Source organism: Pezoporus flaviventris, unplaced genomic scaffold, assembly GCF_033815535.1.
Source record: "Pezoporus flaviventris isolate CSIRO_AGI_PZ_B2104156 unplaced genomic scaffold, CSIRO_AGI_Pfla_v1 ptg000015l, whole genome shotgun sequence".
NCBI lineage: Eukaryota > Metazoa > Chordata > Aves > Psittaciformes > Psittacidae > Pezoporus > Pezoporus flaviventris.
This window is the reverse complement of record NW_026892563.1, coordinates 27,082,119-27,103,402: the sequence shown is the minus strand read 5'-3', so window position 1 is coordinate 27,103,402 and position 21,284 is coordinate 27,082,119. Positions and strand designations below refer to the sequence as shown.

Here is a 21,284-nt window from a genome sequence, read left to right as displayed (position 1 = left end):
CATCAGAAAATAAGACTCATGGCAATGCTTCATGTTTGACCATGCACCACATCATCCACAGCATAAATTAGCTGCTTTTTTAATTCAGTTAATTTTAATTATATATTTAAACACAAATAGCTACAGGCCCAAATAATTCTCTTCATGAACTGCTGGCGTTTTTTCCCTTTTTAGATGGTGGAAATTGCCTTGAGTGTTGAGACAATGGAAGGATGCAAGACCTCATGTACAAAAGTCACTGTAGAAATACTGCAGTGTACCCTCAGGCTGATTATTTCATTTCCTCCCTTTCTCCCCCACAGAACATATGTATCTCCGACGATGGTCTTTCTGAAGTACTGCTTATATTCTGGTATAGGGTTTTGCTTTTTTTCTTAAGATGCATAGGTTGAACAGGAGTTGTGTTAGACTGTCTAGTTGGGGGTAAAATTGAGGTAATGGTTCAGCCTTCTACCAGCTTTGTGACCCTGCCCATTTGGGGTCAGGATTCATCTTGTCATCAGCTTTGTCTCCCACTAGCTCTGAGAATGTTTATGTAGTTGCTTGTTTATTAAAATGTTGTTCATGCACAAAAGCCTGTGCCGCACCCCAGGCAGCCTGGCCGATCAATTTCTTTCTGGGCTTCCATGGCGCAAATTGCACAAATTACGTCTGTATCGTGTGGGGGCCTTCAGCTCTCCTCTCTACAACATCTAATACTCTTTTCTCTGGATTTGATCTCTTCTCAGTCATAAGATAGGTAAACAGAGATTGGATTTATCTAAACTATGAGCACAGCAAAAATTAGTACATTGTCTTAGTTTGTAGCACAAATCTTTGCACTCCTATATGCAGAGTTCAGGTATGTAAACCCATTTAAAGCTTATCGTGTATGTTTGTTGGCAAACTTCATGGGCAGAATCAAGGAGTTGCAGTTTTCTGATTCTGCCCAACTGGAAGCTGTTCCTGCTTTGAAAAATGTTCTCATGGGGATGGAGGGGCCTTGTTCATCGGCCACACCATTAAGTTCCCCATACTCTTTCACCACGTTTTTTGCTGCTGTGAGAGTCACTGTTGTCAGATGAGGATTACTGACAAGATTGGTAAGTTATGAGATGATAAACTGCTCTGTGTGCTTGTAATCACAGCTGGGCCGCTCTGAAAACTGACTTTCACAAAGCTATTGCAGTGTCTCCAGCTTAGACATGTCTGTAGATCGTGTTAGTTGCCTAGATGCAATGGGAGGTTAGATACAAGGAAGAAGTTCTTTACTGTGAGGGTGGCGAGGCACTGGAATAGGTTGCCAAAGGAAGTTGTGAATGCTCCATCCCTGGCAGTGTTCAAGGCCGGGTTGGACAGAGCCTTGGGTGACATGGTTTTAGTGTAAGGTGTCCCTGCCTATGGCAGGGGGTTTGGAACTAGGTGATCTTAAGGCCCTTTCCAACCCTAACTATTCTATGATTCTTCCTTCTTCCCAGCTTCTCTGATTATGTTCATACAGGGACAGAATTCTGTCATTTTATCCTGTGTGCTCTCAGTATTGGCTGCCAGATAAATAGGGTGTGCTTCCTGTTCATCTCTTGTCTTAGACACTCATTTTGCCTGCTTTAAGGGGCTTTAAAGTTTGGCAAGGCTAATATTATAATGGCAGTCATGCAGTTTCACCAAGTTCTTCCTCTTTGCTTGACTGCTTTTCCCTTCCAGGAGAAAGCAATAGCAAATTTTGCTTTTTTTGCTTTCACTGTTCAGCTTGATGCTAATCTGTCAGCATTTTCTTCTCTGACCTCTTATTGTCTGCCCAACATCAGTCTTGCTTCCTTTATTCTTGACAGCTGCCTCAGATTCATCTTCTTTTATGTCCTTGTCTAATACTTGTTTGTGTGTCACTGTTGCTGCCTTTGATGTTCAGGATGAGCTTACCGAGGTCTCTGCTTGAGGGAACTTGCCTTTCTAGCGGCCCAGAAGCCACTGAAGAGGCAAACCAAGGGGAGGAATCAACTGGAACAAGTGAATTATATGACCACATAGTTTTGCTTCTAGGTTTTAATCCTTCTCCACCGTATGAGACAATGTGCAACTTCTTACGTCTTCAGCCTACACATTGCACTGTACTGCACTGCAGATGCAGTATGCGTCTGTGCCATTGAAAGTGACCAGGTACCAAAGTGGACTGCAACTTGTAGTTGAGTGTTTCGTTTGGTTGAAGCAGCTGGTGGATTAATTTTTTTCCCATTATGTGACAAGCTTGTTTTTAAGGACAAACAGACTTGAGCTGCCTTTCACTCCCTTTGCAAGATACCAGTATTTTATTCTCCAAAATACAGGTATTAATTTTTCAAAATACTGCATTTTTAGACCAATTGTGGTGATTTCATCATGGAATTATAGGAGGGTCCAAAATTATATTTTGCACAGTGAGTTTAGAATAAGCATCTCTTCATTGCAGTATTTTAAAGAAGTGATAGGCAGACTTCTACATGCAATTCAGCAGTTCATAATGATGCTGTATTGGATTTAGAGTATTTGGCCAAGAAATAAGTTTATGAATAAACCAGTGGAGTAACTTTATAGCTGGCTGCTTTGAAGTTGGGGCTCACTCATTTAATTTCATATGAATTTTTAATACTAAATCAAACCTGTTTATTATATTAAAATTCCAGTTGGTGTGAATGCTTAGACCTCTGCAGTTTTTCAGTGACGTGAGGGATTTTGATATGTTAAACTGTTTAGTTTCTCAACTTCCATTTGCATGGTGCTCTATTCCTTTTATTAATTAAATGATCATTTAATACAATTATAATATCTGAAGTTGGGATTGGAAGCAGTTCTTTTTCATCTCTTTCTCATCATCAGCACAGTTGAAGTTCTTAGAAGAAACAAGATCTGAATACCCTAAACTGTCCAAATTAGTGTGCTTTTTTCTTGGTGACAGATAGCCCCCTGGAAGGTATCAGTTAAAGAAGGTAACCAGAGAAAGGTTCCTAATGAAATCTTGGCTTTGGTGGAAAAAACATCTGACTAGTTTTAATAAAAACTTGATAACACTGTATTCATGAGGATTTCTGCAAGCCTGCCCTGATGACATATAAACTTTAAAGTAGGCATAGTCAATGAAAAGGCCACCTAATATGGTTTCATATTTTGAGAGGTTTCCCTGTAATTACACCAGCTAGTTGATCTGGTTTCTAACCATTTTGGAATTTGCATGTGCAGGTGATCCTGTGACAGATGGGGCTTGTACACCATATAATGATGTGAACTGGGAGAGATCCCCATTCCTGCCCTCCTTATTTAGTGACCTTCCACAGGTGATGAGACTTCAGCCCTTCTCCCAGCAGCTGCTTTATAAATTTGGTCTGACCAATGGTATCATAGAGGTGGCAGGTGAGGTTGGAAGATCTGATCAGAACAGACTGATTCAACAGCCACCAAAGGTACAAAAGAGTGTACGGAAATAAGATCAAGTGCTGTCTCTTTATCACTGTATCAGCTTGCTTTGTGCGGTCCCTTGTGAAAGTCTTCACTGATGGCTTTCAGCTATGTATCATTATAATATCTGCAATAAGCATTATGTAATAGGAAAAATATGCCACATTGAGCAATGAAACTGGTGTTAGTCAGTCCTGTGGCCTGTATCAAAATGCTCTCACCAGGATTCCGTGTAACAACACTTCCTCAGATGTAATGAACTATGGCATATCATCAACTCAAAGTTCATACATCTGTCTTAATGTTTTTTGCATGTCCCTGTTACAAGTAATGGCTGTGACTACTTGAGGAGAAAAATAATCCATTTTTTTCCTCTAGAAATAGTTTTTCAGACATTCTTCAAGCATATCGTCTGCCATTGCTGTGTTTGCATGGCTAGATAGGCAAATCTTTTGTGTGTTTGTGTCTCTCGGGCAGTAAGGAAAGGGGACAAAAACAATTAAAAAGGAAAACACAGTAATGATAAAACTACAAGAATTAACTAGAACAACTGGTAAGCAGTAGCACTTAATTGTGCTCTTTATTGTTTGGTCTCTTTATGATAGTTCAGTGGATTGCAAGTTGTCTCCTATTAATGGTGTTGTTTTATAAGAAGGAATTTGCAGAGTAGGTGTGTCTGAGGTGCTTCCACTAGGATGGCAAATACTTATTTCAGAAGGATTTCAGATGTTAGGAGCTTTGAAACAGGTTTTCTCCCTTTACTGTAGTGATACATCAGTAAGTATTTGAGCTGGAAATCAGACCTGCTGCCTTGATATGTCAGACCTTCAGTCTAGGAGAACTTGTAGATGCAGGTGCTTACCTGAACCAGGGCTCTTGTGCTCAACTTCTCTCATAAAATAATTCTTAAGTATTTGAATTCCCCTGAAGTTAGAACATAGTATTATTTAAGGTGCTAAATGAAAAAATGTCTTTTAGCGGGTATTTTTATTTGGATGGGTCTTTGCTGTGTTTGCTTACCAAAGTTAAAGCATAGAGGTTATTTTCTGTGTGGGATTGAAATACTGCGTGCTTTCTACAGGTTACAGATTTTCACTTGTCATTTTGAAGACTGTTAATCCAAGTGTAAGTAGGTGGGATATATATATATATATATAGGCTTAGTCATATATCTTCAATATGACTTCTAGTCATATATCTTCAGTTTAAAAAGTATATTAAAAACCCTAATATATTCTTAAAATGTTGAGTTATTAGAGGCACATGCCTAAACATAGCAGTTTTCACCAGTGTGACACTGAGTACTAAATGATTAGTTTTTCACAACGGCGCAGTGAATTCTAGCACACAGGCATTGTAAAAGGGAAGATGACCAGTGACAGTGGAATGGACAGACGGACTTTCAAATGCTTGCAGTGAGGGCTGGAAAGAAGCAGAATTGTTGTTGATTACTTAAAAGTAACAAGTCTAACCACTAAGTGATCATTTTTGGTCATGATTGCATTATCTGAGTTTTAGATAACTATCTGCTAGAGTAAATTGGCTCCATAAAATCAGTTCTGAAGGATGGTGAAAGGCATTGGATAATACTGTAGCCACAAGCAGGGTCCATCTGACATTCAGGACATGGAGAAAAATTGAAAGTTGTACCTGTAGCTGTGCATGGTGTTTGCATACAGTGTGGGAATGAGTTGCTTCAGCTGCCTGAGAGGCTTAGCCTCTGCTGTGTGTGCTCGGGTCATCACCTTCTTCGAAGCATTTGAGGGCACCCATCACCCTGTCCAGGATTTGTTCTGCTCCTGCCAGGCAAAGCAGTGGGAAGGGCAGCTCACAGGGCATGCATGCATGCATGCACAACAGTGACTGCTCTAAAATATTTGTCTGCTTCAGCCTGTGCATTGGTAAGCAGGACATAACAGAGGCCCACCTTGTTTACTCAGTCCAGGTGTTTCAAGATATAAATATTTTCATTCTTTTTTTTGATATTTGTCAACTGTATTTTAAGTTCAGTGGGAAATTTATACTGTAATGTTTAGCAGCAGTCATATGTTAAGAGGATGGTGCCTTGAGAAACAGTTCTAGCTTGTTTAAGCAGTGTGTCTAGGTTTTACTGCCATGCTCAACACCATGCTAAGCAAGTGCTTACTGAGCCCTGTGAGGGGCTTGCAGAGGCAAGGACTGGGTAGGCCCTCAGCTTTACTAAGGTTGGTATTTAGAGGCCTTTTGCTCTGCCCCTCAGAAGAGATTTACCTGATACAGCAGTTTTGCCTCTTACCTTGGGTCTGAGGTGGAATTCCTCAACTGCCTTTAGAGTTTCTGGCAAAGTGACTGACCTTAATGAAAACTGCATCAGGTTTTGTAGTGTGGGATGACACAGTATTAATGCATTGACCTGAAACTTCAGATCCTAAGGTGGAATAAGGTGGTGGCTGTATAAGAAGCAAGTTTATCCACTAGTGTTGGGGTTTTTTTATGTCTGGCGCATGCTGAGGGGCAGACAAGGTGATCTGGGTACTGTTTTTCTAAGCACAGTTCACATTTGAACAGGCCTTGTCTCAGAGGGCTTGTCGACAGTGTCAATGCACGGAAAAGTGTGGGGAATAAAAAAGTAAAATCAGCTGTGCTACACATGTGAAATCAGATTAGCGTTATGATTTTTGTTGTGTTAGTGGGGAAATAACATGCATGAAGGAAGGACTGTTTTAGTGAAGAGGAGGAAAACTAGAGAGAACAAAGGCACCGCAGAAAAAGGGAGAGCATATGGTTAATGGAGCAAAGATTAAGATTCTGAAAACATATGCAAAGGTAAGAGGAGTGAGAGAAATATAATGTTTAAGACAGGAATAAGGTAAACCTAATGCTTGTGCTATAGTTTCACATTTTGGAGAGTACATCCTGAATACATGCAGGACACCTGCAGTCCTATAGTAGCTTTCTTAGAAATGTTATGTTGCAAAGGAATGCTAAATTGTCCAAGGACAAGCAGAACCTGCTGAAAGTAGTTGTGCCCATTTGATGAAAGCTTGAGCTTTGGCATCTAAGTCTCTGCATGGGTCTGGAAGGAGGTTTCCTTTTCCTTCTCAATCTCAAATGCTTCGCAGTCAGAATTCCTAGTACTGCCATCACACCATCACATGAAAGCTGCAGACCACACCCGTATTGGCTGCAAGAGGGACAGGACCTTTCTGTAGACACCAGTCTCACTGAAGCTAGGAGCCATCTCTTGTCTTGTGGTCTCTCCTAGGTTTACCCCCCTCACCTTGGCTTTGAAGTCCAGCCCTTCACATCTTACTAACACTTCTGTGTTAACTTAATGGTCCCAAACTCCCCATGTCCCTAGACATGCCTCCAAATAAGCCCTAGTCCAAGCTTTGCATCCCTTCCCACCATATTCAACCCTGAGATATGTCCTCTATCTTAGGGGCTCTAGACCTTTTCATATCTGCTGGTTGAAGGATTCACTTCAGTAAAGAGTAAAAACCTGAAGGACAGAGAAGCTGCACTTGATGTACACTTCTGACCAAAGCCAGTTGACTCTTTCTGTGTGTTCCTGGCTCTGTTACCTCCTATATAGGATGCTCAGTAATCCTCTGTTGTACATGAGCAGCTTTGAAGGTATGCCCATAAGTATTTATAAGTATTTGCAAGGAATATAATAATTAAGTGGTAATAAAATCTGATAGCCAGCAATATTTGTGATGGCAAGTGAAGCTCAGGAAGAAATTTAAGGCTATATCTATCCTTTTTGTCCTGATCCCCCCTCCCATTTTGGTACCCAGGATTTAGAAAATGAGCCAAATTAGAGTGTCTTGGTCTGCTTTTTTTGTGCAAGGTCTGCTTCTTTAGCTAGTATACTAGTAAGAGTGTCTGCACAGCCTGTGTCTTACTGTTCCATAGCTATATGTCATTTGGATAATACCACCATAACAGGCCATTTCATTCTCCCAGTGTCTGACTTTGCCAGTCTGTTGCACAAAATGGTGTCTTTCACCCTTCATCCAAGATGGAGACATGTGTGCTGCAGTACTACAGTAAATAATAGACTATTGTTGGTTTTCTTAACCCTTGTCTAGCTGTATTTCAAAACTAACAATTTATCTAGTAACTTCATCAGGAGGCTGGGATGTTTCTAGGCAGTACAAGCATAGATATCACATCGCAGAGTTGGTTGAGGGAGCGTGACTAATTGGAATCTCCACCATGACTGTGGTTTTAACTCCCAGATTTCCAGTGTGAAACTTGTGAACTTATTCTAGAAGCTGCCATCACCTTCCAGGCTCTGTGCTTCCCCTTGGTGTGCTGGGACCTGTCTTCCTGAGGGCTCTACACTTTACGTCCTGTCCTACCCTCAGCCTTGTGCCTGCTTCAGCTCAGTTGCTTCTGCCCCACAGAGGCAGGCACAGCAGGGAGCTGTGATGCAGGTCTGTAACTGGGGATAGCTACTAAATCTTTGCAAGGGAGCAAAGCATGCACATTTAAAATGTAAAAGTGGGTACTATAACAGAATGCATTTTTACTTTTGCCTTTATCAATGTATCAATGTGTTGTTGTTCTACCACCCCCCCCCACCCCCCACCCCCCCCCCATTTAATAATGTTTTCTTTCTGGTTTTGTTGTTGATTTGCTTTGGTTTGGTTTTTTTTTACCTACTCTGTCCATTCAGTACTCCGGCATTCTGTGAATATTTAAAATAAGAATACTCAGCCTGCAAAGCTGAACATGTACACAGATTAGCAGTGTAGAGTTGAGTTCTTTGAGCTGGATGTGTGCATTGGGTTTACAGTGTCCAGGCTTCTGTGTGGGGATTCTGTCTTCCTCCATGCACATTCTGTCCAGCAGAATGTTGTCAGTCTGATATTGATTAGGGCTTTTAGATGCAACAGGCATAGAGCTAATAAGAAAATGATGAGTTGGTGTGCATCTGTGTGCTATGCAATCCCTTAATGAAATGTCTGACTGCCAAATATGTTAACGGATCAGAGGTAGGGGTAGTGATGGAACCCGGTGGGTTTGCAACTGAAGAGGGGGAACTTAGAGCCAGCTGTGCCAGCATATGAAGTTTACCTGTCTATTCATCTCTCTACCATGAGTTAGTTATGCTAAGGTGATACTCAGCAAGAGCAGCTAGCAGTGAGACCAGGAGGATCTCAGGATGGTTAATGACAGGATAAAGAAGAAGAAATGTGATTTTTCAGTTTGTGCTGCCTGTTCCACTTACACTTTCTGTGCAGTGAATAATCCCATAGTCATAGTTAACTCTCAGTAACTTACCATATTTGGATTCCCAAAACAAAATGCAATGTTTAGTTCACCTTTGAATGGCAAGCAGTTCCTTATGGAGCTTAATTGTTTTGTTTACATGAAGCTAGTTACTTACCATGTGGTAAGAACAGTAGGCTGACTGGCTTGTTTAACAGAATGAGATAAACATGGAAAACAGGGAGGCTGTATTTCTTAAACAGACCACAGGTCAGATGCAGCCTCCTTGGCTGGTAGTAGTGTAGAAAACCTCCTGCATGACATACCCTTTGTCACAGCTGTGTGACGTTGCTGTATGTCCTCACTTTCTGATCTTCAGCTAAAAACAAGTGATATTCCTTAGGTCTTTCTATTCTGTGTGGACTAAGCACCTTTCTGATAGTTGTCTGACTCAGGGACCGGACCTGGCAGAGTGCATGCAGTAAACATGAGGCCATCACATAAGGCTTTGGCCTCACATTCCCCCAAAGCTTAACCTGGATCGCACCCATTTTGCAACAGAGGCAGCTGCTTTTCTTCTATTCAGTAAGGAGACAGGGCAGGTAGTTGGGGCAGCACGAGCCTTGATTTCTGAGCACTCACACGTGTTGTGTGGCATAGAGAACATAAAGAGGTTGTTCCCATTAAGCTAGATCTCTGCCAGCCAGTCATGCTTGCTACCGACAGACCTTTTTAACAACAGTGCTTCGACCATAGCACAACACTGTTCTTGTCACAGAGTAGTCCTCCAACCACAGACACTACCAGCACAAGAGGAGTGCATGACCCAACACGTGCTTCCCTGCCCAGAATTTGAGATGTTCTTTGGCAGGGCTGCCTGGCTAACAGAAAGAAAAGAAATTTTTTGCTCAGGACTGGAGCTCACACCCCACTGGAGTCCTGTGTCTTGGAAAGCAAGGGCTGATGCCGGTTTTCCCCACATAGCAGAGCTTTTCTGAGGTCTGAGCAGAGAGGACATACCAGAGATTTTCACCTGTTTGCTTCTTGATTTCACTGGTGGCTTTTTCCCTCAAAACATGTGAACTAAAAGTCAGAAAGCTTGCTAAGGACTTACAGCTTATTCTTCAGGTAGTTTCTGTTGATGGAAGGGAATTCTGTTACACCTACACATACCAAAGGACTAAGGTAGATGTTCTTCATTAATTTGCCTGAAGTTAAGTAAGTTGCAATCTTGTTAGTAGGAGACAGACATACCAGCTGAGTGAGCCTTCCTGCCAGCCCTGCTAACTGGAGAACAAGTTGCTAACATGTCTTATTTTGTGAATCTCTGCAACTGGGAAAGAGAGGCCATTGAAAATATGCACAGAAAGTATAAGTGCTGAAGAGCACCTGTAAGCCTTGAATCTTCATCATCTCACTTTTCCATGATTGAATTGCCATCTGTCACAGTTGTGTGCTCAGATCTTTGGTGTTTACAGTTGTCATCTCCATGTTAAGAGATGTGACTGGAGGCTGATACCTGTTAGGGCAGTATACCTCCACAGCTGTTACTCTTCCCTCTGCAGGCTATCTCTTGCTTGCAGAGATAATGCCAGGCAGAAATATTTCCTCTTTGTGTATGTTTGTGGCGCAGAAGAACCACATTGGGAAATAACCAGACCACAGTGAGAGTGATGAGAGTTGTCATTAACTTCCCAAGCATTCAGACTATCAAAATAGATTTTTAAAGTCTATTGAAGATTTAAGCAGTAAGAGCCACTTCCCCTCCACCACCACTTGAACATAGCATCAGCTGCTTCTATAGCTGGAGACCTTCTGAATAAAGACTATCACTTGTTTTGAGTTTAGAAGAGTTTACAAGTACATTACAAATGGAAGGGTTATAGCATGTCTGCTCTTGCCTTGTCAGTCTTCTGCTTTTGTAACACAGAGCCCAGTAGTCGTCACAAAAAAGAAAGCCTTCAGAAATGTGTCTTTGAGGAGGTAAAACTACCACAAGGATCAATGGTATTCCTCACAAGAATTCAGTATCTGAGTTGAGGGTTCCCAGAGGCTGACCTGGAAAGCTAAGTATGACCCTCAGAGGGATTTTCACATTGCAGTTGTTCTTCACTGTCATGCATATTGATTTTTGTTGTGCAGCCCCTAGCCTGATGTTCCACCCATTAAGTTGCTCTCTACAGACAGAACTCTGGGAATACCTGAGTTTGTCATCAAAGAAAATCTTTATTTTGGAAGACAGGCTGAAAAAGATGATCTATTTTGACAAGTATTACCACACCTCTGCAAACATAGAGTCTCCTCATCTGTATGATCTCATGCATATATTCTTCTAAGTTCTTGCTTTCCTTTGAGACAGCAATTGCAGCAAAACAGTAATATAAGCAATATATAAAAAATTTTTGGGCAAGATCCAGTACAAGCATATCATGGTGAAATCATTCTTAATATTATTTAACAGCTACCTGGTGTCTGCTCCAGAGAAATTGGTCACAACTATGTCTTCCTTTAGACATTTAAGCAAATGGAACATGTGAGTTTGGATGTAGTGTGAATGTAGGGCAAGGTGGACATGGATCATAATTTGTCTTTCACTAAGAATTGTCAAGCATATTCCTCCTCCATTTCTTGGCGGTGGATTGTTGATACAGTCATAGCATCATAGCCCCTTCAGCACTCCTTACCAAGTAACCTTGTCTGGAAACTCTCACCTTTCTCATTGGGAGGAGAGGGAATGAAAGTTGGAAATCTCTGGCTTAAGGAAAAGTACCTTCTATAGAAGTTAAGTGAAGATCAGCTAACCTGTGGAAGCATCACAGGCTGGAAACCTGAATGTTCTGGCAGATTCTGTCATTTTAGGAACGGAGCAGGCAGCAGTCCTGCAATGTCATCATGGTCTTTCTCACGTAGTAGGAAGTGGCATCACTGCCCTGGATACAAGCATCCTATGAGAGAGAGGGAAGTGAACAAAGTAGTCTGTGACCAACCCCACAGAAGTAAGTGCTTGGACACAGCTGATACTGTTGAGTCTTGGGAGTGCAAGGTAGCAATGCAAGTCCTTTGGGAAGAGTATCTGTGTTTGTAGTGAAAGAGGTAATACCTACCCATTAATAAGTCTTAAAAAGCATTTCCAGCCATGTGCATGGTGTAGCACGTACCTTGAGGTGGCTTACAGCAGACAGCACTTTATGGTAAATGCTGCATTGGAACTAGGATCACCCATGTCTCTGCTGCTGAAAGCAGGAAAAAAAACTACCTTCACACTCCTTAACGAAGAGCATGCACCCATGCAGTTTTAGCTCCTTACTTGTTAATTGTGGGCCATGGTAACTGTGCTGTGTGTCTGTTCTTGCTTGCATCCCTGGGAGACAGTGAGATTGTGCAGCGGATATATTGACAGCAGGGTTGGGTACCCCCCCCCCCCCCCCCGATTCCTTTGCCTTTGTTATGTTCTCCATGCAGCCCACTTTAACCATCTCTTTCTGTACTGGTGAGTCATACAACTTCTTCCAAGAGATTTTTGGTTTTTTGCTGGACACATCCATGAGCCCCAAGGAGTTCTACCTTGTAGTTCTGGGGCAGTTTTGGTATCTCAAATTATGAGTCTGCATCTACCCCTGTAAATCATCTTGCTTCTGTCACTAATATCCAGGCAACCAAGAGACTGGCCTCTCACCTGTCAGCTCTTGAGAATTACTCAACAGTTGCACAAAGCCTTCTTTCTTCTCCTGCAGTGAAGATAGCACCAAGGTATGGGTGTGTAATGGGCCAGGCTTTTCACTTTTGCCAAGGGCTACAATGTGGTGACATGAAGATAGGGAGAGATCTTCATGGAGGCCTCAGAGTCCTTAGCTCCTTCAGGCCTTTTAGGGTTCTCTTTGTCCCACAGGGACTTTCTTCCCCAGCTTTCCTGACCCTTTACTGCCTGGCCAGGTAGATGTTACCGGGTCTGCAGAGCCAGTAAATACAGTATCCCTAAAAGACAGTGTAAAGAAATGAAGCTAAGACATTATGTCTGATTTTTTTTTTCTCCTTTGTCAGAGGCTGTTATGAATTTAACAGTTTTTTGATAACTAGAAAGCTGTCCTTCTAATCCTGTTTGACTTTGCTGGGTCTTTTAAAGAGAGGTGGCAGAATTACCACCTTTGGTTTGGTTTGGGGATTGTAATTTCAACAGTTGTGATTACAGTAAGGTAGGATCATCACCATTAGTTCACAGCTCGATATCCTTTTATCCTGGAAATTGAGCTGTACCAAATGAAATGTTTGCTTCTGCTTTCTTTCCAAGATGTGCAGCTGGGTTTTAAAGCTAAATGTTTGTCACTGGGGCAGACAATGTGCTAGGCTTAAGTTCACTTAGCAAAACTTTTTTTGTTGGAGTAGCTCTTGTAACTTGTTAATTTGCAAGAAATTATTAAGCTTTCACTTCCTCCACTCCCATTTCCTGTTTGGATGTTGAAAGGAAGCTGATTAGCCAGCAACCCAGATTGAATTTAATCCTGTGGATTTGTGTAGTGCTTGCCTGTGCAGATACCGCCTCTCTCAAGAGCGGGCTGCTAAGTCTCACATTTCTTGATGGGAGCTGTAAACAATTTGCTCTTCTTTCCGTGAATTGGCCTGCCTTTTGAGAACAGAGGTAATGTCTGGCTTTCCAGCACGTGAGAGAGGTAGCTAAAACATTGGATGCAGCAAGAGAAGGGAGGTGTGAGGAGGGGTTTGCCGTCTTGCTTGCCCAGGAGATGGCACTGTGCAATAGTGGGAATTTTTACCTGTAGCTTTTGTTGTGTGACTGGATTGTGTTTGTTTGAGGCACGATAGATGAGTGAGGTTTTTAATCGGTAAGAGTAGAGCTATTTGTACTTTTAGGATGCCTCAACACTCTCTTTTGTGTAAAATGCTGTATATGCTGTAGGCAGCTTGGGTTTAAGTCTGCTTTGCACCCCTGTTTTGAGGATTTTGTGCATAGTCAAGTGTAGGCAGCATCCGAACTGGGTTAGTGGGTGAAATTAATCTGGCCATGAATGGAGTGGTGATGCCTTTGGAGTACCCTTACTTTCAAGGCTTTTCTGTAAGTCCTTTGTGTTCCCCTTGGTAATTCCTAGACCTGACAAAGGAGCCAAACCAAAGAGGTATATGCATGTAGTATGCTCTAGAAAATTAGAAGCTTGTGTGGAGCCTCAGTAGGATTCCTCTTTCTGCCTTGCATGTAGTGTGCTATGCTCTTGTTAGCATACCAGTTGGTTTGGTGTAGTACTTGTATATATATAAAACAGAGGGGTTTTTAAGGAATCTCTGACCCCATCTGCAAATATCTGACCTGACTTGTGCTGCCAAATGCAGGCCAATGCAGCTGACATCATCTAGAAAATCTTGTGGTCTTCTTTTTGTTTCATGCTGATGAGTTCAGACCATTTCCATTCCTCCCTCCAATAACAGTCTGAGATTAGGAGCACATACAGATCTGTGGGGAATTCTGATCTCAGAATTAACTTTACAAAATCTTAGGCAAGCTGATTACCCTCTTATTTTAATTCTCAAAATTCTCAAAAAGGTGATGAGGTGTAGTATTTTCTTAACACAGAGGTATTACAAATGCGTTCATAATATACTTTAAAGCTAGAAATGCTGTGTGAATGTTAAATAGCTCTGTTGCTATGAATCGCAACTTAAGTGGCCTATACATCTATTACAAAGGCTTTTAGCAAACATATGCCCTTTGAAATAGCCTGACCCTTTCCACTTTTTCAGAGACATTAATAGTTTCCTGGCTCAGTGTTTTAGGAAATGTCGTCATAGTCTGGAGGAACCAATAAAAACATAAGTCACCTATTTTGTCAGATCAGCCACGATATTTGAGGCTGGAAGCTGTGGAGGGTAGGAGGGGACTGCTTCATTTATGTGGGTGGAAGACATAAAAGTTTTAATACCATTTTAGTATAACTTTGCATATTAAGACTCTAGACCTATGTGAGAAATAGTATTTTTTGAGTTCACAGACAGGGGCTCTAGATAGTTTTAGCAACTAGTTAACTAGGTTTCCCCCTTCCTAAGCCATTTATTGCTTCAATGCCTGATGAAAAGGATGTTGTCTTTGAAGAAGAGTATTTTGTTGGTTTCAGACTTACATTGTCATCTAATAGAAGCAAGAGGGCTCTTAAGAAAATACAGTGCCTAAAACAAATGAGGTAAATGATTATGAAAATATGATTGGTGTGACAATAGCTTATTAGGTATGGTCAATGCAGAGCATTTCCCACTAGTAGAAAATGCAGTCATTTAAATAAAAGAACTACTGGATGACATGGTGAAAAGCAAACTGTGAATATCTGTAACAGGCATCCAGTGACAGACACTCCGTTGTCCATTATAAATACCAGCACTTACATTTGTCCTAAGCCCGCCATCTTTGCATAGTTTTGATTCTCGCCATCTGAGGCAAAGCCTCCAGCAAGTGTGTTACAAAGTCCTGGCTGTGATATCTTGGATCTGTGGAGAGCAGACATGCATAGCAGCTTTTCCCCTACTGTGCTATCTCCTCCTGCAAGCTTCAAATAGTGCCTCAGAGGTGGGAGATGTATGTTGTTGCTAACTTATGCTTGGTTGCATGGAGCTGGAATAGACTGCCAGACCCCATTTATCCTCTACCTCTTCCCAGAGCATCCCTCAAAGAGAACCAAAGTTTTTGCCCATTTTGGGAGGTCATGCACTGTATTTTTTTCTCTGTATTTCATCAGAGTTGGAGACCAGTCTAATGTTTGTCAGCAGTCTAGGGAAGCTGAAGGATAACACTTACTTCATCATACACAGCTATCTTTCTGGAAATGAACTGTGGCACCAAAAGAGACAGCCACCTCTGCAAGCTGTGCCATAATGCATTATGCATACTCTTCCCCTACTCACCTGCCCCTCAAACTAGAAAAATTAAACAGCTTTATTTCAGCTTCTGCTGTAGACTCAAATGGAGCTAGCAGGCAGCTGTTGTTCTCTAAGAATTCAAACTGTGTTTAGCCTACTGTTTGTGTACTACAGGACACCATTAAAAAAGTCCTTGAGGATTTCAGAAAGATGCAAAAGGAGGGCATGGATACCAAGTTTCCTTAATTGGAGTCCAGTCTAAAGGGGAAGTTGCTACTGATTTACTGTTTTTACATTTCTTGAACCCAAAAAGATGTTACCACAAGAATTATGCAGCAGGCCAACACTCCACAAATGAACTTCAATATTAACTTCTGCCAGATATCTGTCCGTTGTATTTTTTGGAGGCTTTTCTCTCCACCTCTCAATTTAATGTGCCAAATGCTGGTTCTTGGTCTTTTTCCCACCCAAGCTGAGTGTGTATGAGTCAGTCCTATGGCAGAGATGTTGGGCCCTGTTGCTTTGCACTCGTGACCATCACAGGAGATGTTGCCTTGAGATAAGCAACAGTGGCTTTGCCTTTGTACTTGTCGGGATGTCTTATTATTTTCTTCATTATGTGTACGTTTTGTCAGGTCAGGCCTAGATTTGTCACTGTATTGTGCCGTGAGATACTCTTTCTAAATTCCCTCTTAAACTGGAGCTGGATCATGTGTGGAGTTGTCCCTGAGTACCAGCACTGGGTGACACCAGGGTTATTGCTAAGTCCCAGAGCACAGTGTGCAGTCTCCAAAGCCTTTAAGTGTCTTAAGAACTGCCAAGTTGAGTTGCTTTCTCAAAGTTAATAGATCGGAGTCCTGAAGAAGTATGTGCATCAAGCAGGATGCATAGGTGAAGGGGTGAGTACAACATTGCTCTTGTTGTTGCTCGTCACCACAACAAATTCAAGAAAGAGTGCCCATGTCAGGTGCTCCTACCAACTACTGTGGGGCTTCTGGATAGGCAAGGCTCCCCTTCCAACTGCTGTCTGCTCTATTCTGATTTCATCCCTGTCAAGGGGGTTTAGGCCTCAGGGAAGAAATCTGTTTTTTTCTCTCGTGCCTGCTGCTTGGATTTTCGGGGATTAGGGAAGGAGTAGCTCTTCTCAGTTGTGTGCTTAGTTCAGTCATTTGCAAATGAGAGCTTTCTGATTTTTCCTGACATGCAGTTAAACTGTCACGAGCTCTGCATGAACCTGTACTTTAAAAATAAATATCCCACTTGCATTCAGCAGCAAAAGTGTGACCTCAACAAGAACCAGATTTAAAAGCAGCACTATGATTTTAATCCTCAGCTTGCCCTCTGCTCCCCTCAGGGTTTTGATGATAGCTGGAATTTCTTCATTGACTGCAGGGTTTTCAAAGACAAAAACTGGTGAAACTCCCCTCAACAAGAAACAGTCCAATCCCACCCAAAGAGATTTAGTGAAATTGAAGCTGTAGAGAAAGTGAAGGCAATTTCTTACATTGTATTCATACTCTTTTGTGTCCTAACATACAACTTGGCTGTAGCAGTTGTGTGAAAATGCATAAACTCTTCTGTTAGGCTGAATACCCTGGGGTTTCAGAGTTTACAGCAGATAAAAGGAAAAGGCCTTGTCTTCAGACATGTCTGTGCAGGGCCTAGAACACTTCTGACTCTACGCAAGACATAAGGCCAAAGCCTCTTTGCCAGCTAGTGAAATGAAAATGCTGTTATTTCACAGCTATGTCATTGGAGAATTATATTTCATTAGAGTTGATATTAAAAACCTTGATGTCAGTTGTGAAATGTGTCTGACTTGAAATTTGCAAAACACATAGGAAATTTTTTCATAATGTGTTGTCGCTTTAGAAGTCTGGCAGTTCTTTAGGTTCACTCATAAAATTTTTAGCTCTCAGAAGAGGAAGACCCCAAGACTTTTCCCCCCGAACTTTAAAAGCTCTGCTTCTACTAGCAAATGCCATTTTTATGAAGTATGTGCAGGTAACATTCTGAATGCTTCAAACAGCAGCAGTTGTTAGACTTTCGTACCGCAGAACTGTGTCGAGTAGTAATGAGCAATAAGGTATCTTAGACATTTAACTGGCAGCTTTTTAAAAGTCAGTGGTCAGAGTGGAAAATGGCAGTACAAAACTATTACTGGTTATTCAATGCAAAAAATCCCTGTTGTTTTGCCACTTTTTCTTTCCCGTTTGGTGGTTTACAAGCTTGCATTACTAGGAAAGAATATGTGCAAAGCAGTTGCATTGAGGCGGTTCCAATGGGTTGCTGAGCTGCAGAACCATTTCCTCGTTAATCTTGTTTTCACAAAATCCTGAAGTACTTGTAAATCAGACTGTTACCTCTATTAGTCACTGTAAAGACATGAGGGCTATATGCATTAGCGCTTATTGCTCCTTGCTAGACAATATTTAAATGTTCAATGTGCTATGTAGGTAAGCTTATTTCTATTATGGTTAGATTTATTGTAAGGGGTGGTAAACAATACTTTATTCTAGGCAGGTTTTTCTGGTTTGGGTTTTTGCTCAGTTGTGGAGAATTTGTGAAATATAAATACGTTGTCATTGCCTAATAGAAAAAGATATTAAGGTTAAATATCGAATCCAGTCTGTAGCCTGGAGATATACTAATGACTAGATGTGTGTCCCTTTCTGCTTGGGTACCTCCAACTCTGCAGTAACCTAAGCTTCACACTGTGCTCCCCATTGAAACCTCTGCTTCAATGGGGAGCAATACACAGAGTCTGCTACATCCAGTCAGGAGCAGTGTTGGTGCTGTATCACCAAACAAGCCTTAGATTGGCAGGATTACCCCGTTTTGTCCCTCCTTTCCCCTCCGTGTGCTGATTATAATCTTGCTGTGCACTGGTTTCTCACCAGATTTTTAGGAGCTTGGTATCTTCAGGATTTCTCTCTCTCTTTTGAAATTGGGCAGCAATGGTAAGGGACAATGTCTGATAGACAGTTGTAAAACATATTATGAGAGATTTCCTTTAGGAAGGAGTATCGAATCAATCTTGTAAAATCATTTTTACAGGTCTAACCAGTTGTGGATAGCATTTCTTACAAATTCACTGCGGTTAATGGCTTTAGAGTGTGATGAACCTTAGTAATGTGAAGGCTCTTCAGTAGGGCTGAAATGCTAGCTAATCCCTCATCGGGCACATTCAGCTGTTTCATTTTGGAATTGTCAGCTGATTTGTGTGAACAGATCATTTTCTTTTTGGTGAGGGAAAGGAGTGGGATGCTTGTGTAAGGGGTAGATCAGGCTGTGGGATTAGGGTCTGGGTTAAGGGAGTTTATATTTATCAGTAGGTTCCAAGGCAGGTGGAAACATGGTGGTTTGGATTAGCAGAAGTCCCTGCAGTGTGCATCTGTTCAGCCTGGTGTCTTCATGTGCTCAGGGAGTATCAAATTAGATTATTTTTTTTTCCCTCTTTTTTTTTTTTTTTTTTGTAAATAGTAAAGGCATTGGAACACTGTCTGGAAACAGAAAACATTCCCAGCTTTTATGGATACTTAGCCACTGTCTCTTGCTTGTTCCCTTAATAACCAATGTTCTTAATGGGACAAAGTTGCTACTATTTCAGGTCAGTGTGTATGTTTTCTCTTACCGTTGCCATGGCACTGGTAAGACTGATACGTTCTGTAGCTGTGTTTATCCTTTCATACTATGTGAATTTTCAGCACTGTATTTGCCGTATAACAATGCTCACAGTATTTTTCCATACCTACCACTGCTGGAGTAACTGGACTTGATTATTTCTCATTTGTCATATAGCAGTCTGTTTTACATGTCCACTTTTATGTCTAATAGAGTTTGCACCTAGGGCCTTTGTATTTTGGGTATTTTATAGCTTAATGGATACTTAAGGTTAGAGACATTACGTCATGGTTGCAATCTTACATAAACATAAACCATAGCGCCTAATGTATCAGGTTTTTACACAGCTCAGTAAAATTGGCTGAGCTACAGCTTATCTTCTGAGGAGGTGTCTAATATTGATTTAAAGGTTTCAGGTGATGGAGAATCTAACAAAGATTAACTACAGAAGTTACAGTTAATAAGATGTTATTGAGCTCTGTCACTGTTAAAAAATGTAGCTTTACTTAAAGTGCAGCAAAACAGCAGCAGCAACCATAGCCAAAATTAACCATATGTCTTCCCCCCCCGCCTTTATTTTTTCTCTTCTTCCCCTATAGTGAGGTTTTTCATCACGCTGATTGAAATCAAATATCTCAGTACTTCAGCTTTTACTTTTTGCTATGACAGAAATAACCTTAGGAAAGTCTGAAAGGTTTCCTAAATAAATTTCTCAATTTGGAGCGTACTGGAATATCTAGAAATGAGTCAAGTGTAAAGCAGCCCCGAACGCGCTGACACCAGTGCCGCGCCACAGCTGTATCCTACTGTGGGTTCCTGTTACTTTAATGATGCCTATGGTTGGTTCATTGAGAATCACAGAGTTATACTGGCTGACATTAGCCTCTTTACCACAGAAGAAACAGTAGTAAGGTGTCTGGAAGTGTCATAAGGTTGTCTTACTGTTTGTTACCCCTACATGCAGGATTCAAGTGAAATATACTATTGAAAGAAAGCAATAATTTTATAGCAGGTTTTAAGGTAGGATTTTTATCTTGCTGTTTTATGCTTAACCAGACCAAATAAAGCAAACCTGGTTTGCCTTTGCATCTCTTTGTTTCGATTTTTTGAGTATTTTTGTTTTTAAAGTAACATCCTTAAGAGTTGCTGGTGGCTTTCATTAAAGTCACTGGGAGCACTGAAAATATAGATCAGCTTTGGAGGAAAAGGTGAAAAGGGAAGAAGCTCATGGTTGTCAAAACAGCCATGGCTGATGCTAAGTTAGCAGAGGGTTGTAGACCAGTTTATTAGCAGTGGATATAAGAAAACCTCAGAAGCATTATCTTTTGCCACAGAACGCTGGTTTTGAGAATAACAAATTCAGTTGCCCCTTTCAGTTACATCAGTGACAGACCCAGAGGTTGACTGGGTGTGGCACCAATCAACTGTCCTTTTCACAGGGTCTCTAAATTTTAATCAGGAAAAGGGGACACAGAAGCACCACCTCTCTTCTTTCATTTAAATTTGCTCCTTGTTGGAGTGTTTAGGGGCCTCTGATTTAACAATAGTTAAAAACTGAATTGCTGCTTTCAGCTATTTTCTTAACCTTGCTAACTTGAAGTCATCCTTCAGTAGTCATACAGGCAGAGAAGTCTGCGATAACCACTTTACACTTTGCCAACCAATGCTATTTAAAGAAGAGGGAGCTAGTATTCTCTGTCATGCCTGTTCACATTGGTATGCCCTCATGGGTTGTTATCTTTTAAGATATTGTGAGGTGAACAGAAGAGACTGTTTTTCCCTGGATATGTATGCAACAGTTAAGTTTCTAAACAAGCTTGTGACATCGTTTTTCTGAGCATCAATATGATCAGCTATCATTCAAGTTAGTAGAAACTTCACTGAGAATAAACTGAAGTCACAGCAGAGGCAGGTGGTTTGGTGTTCTTTCCTTGAGTGAATGGCAGATGAGACTACCGTTGTTTTGTTCTTGATTTACATGTAGCTTATAAGCCAGTTCTTGGACTCAGTAAGAATGTGTGGCCTTGGACCACTTTAAGTCTTCTAGGATTTGGGGTTTATTGCTGTAAAAGGCTTTCATATCAGCCTTTCTTCAACTGGTTTTCTGCATTTATTTAATGCTTATTATTTTGAAATTAAGATGCATCACTGCCATTTCCTGAAAAATTATGAATTGGGCTTTCAAGTAATCAGTATGT

The 21,284-nt window shown here is 41.2% G+C and overlaps 2 protein-coding genes across 5 annotated transcripts in view; one reads left to right on the top strand and one right to left on the bottom strand.

Annotated features, from left to right (window-relative positions):
* CMSS1 (cms1 ribosomal small subunit homolog) overlaps window positions 1–21,284 on the top strand; it is a 250,502-nt gene that overhangs the window by 148,524 nt on the left and 80,694 nt on the right. The window lies entirely within an intron of this gene.
* The window catches only part of FILIP1L (filamin A interacting protein 1 like), a 207,602-nt gene that overhangs the window by 146,005 nt on the left and 40,313 nt on the right, over window positions 1–21,284 (bottom strand). For both annotated transcript variants that reach the window (XM_061453884.1, XM_061453886.1), the window contains exon 2: window positions 11,410–11,552. Coding sequence is in view for 1 of the 2 variants with exons in the window: in XM_061453886.1 (XP_061309870.1) it covers window positions 11,410–11,421 (12 nt within the window). In the remaining variant the exon portion in view is untranslated. The remainder of the gene's footprint in view (window positions 1–11,409; window positions 11,553–21,284) is intronic.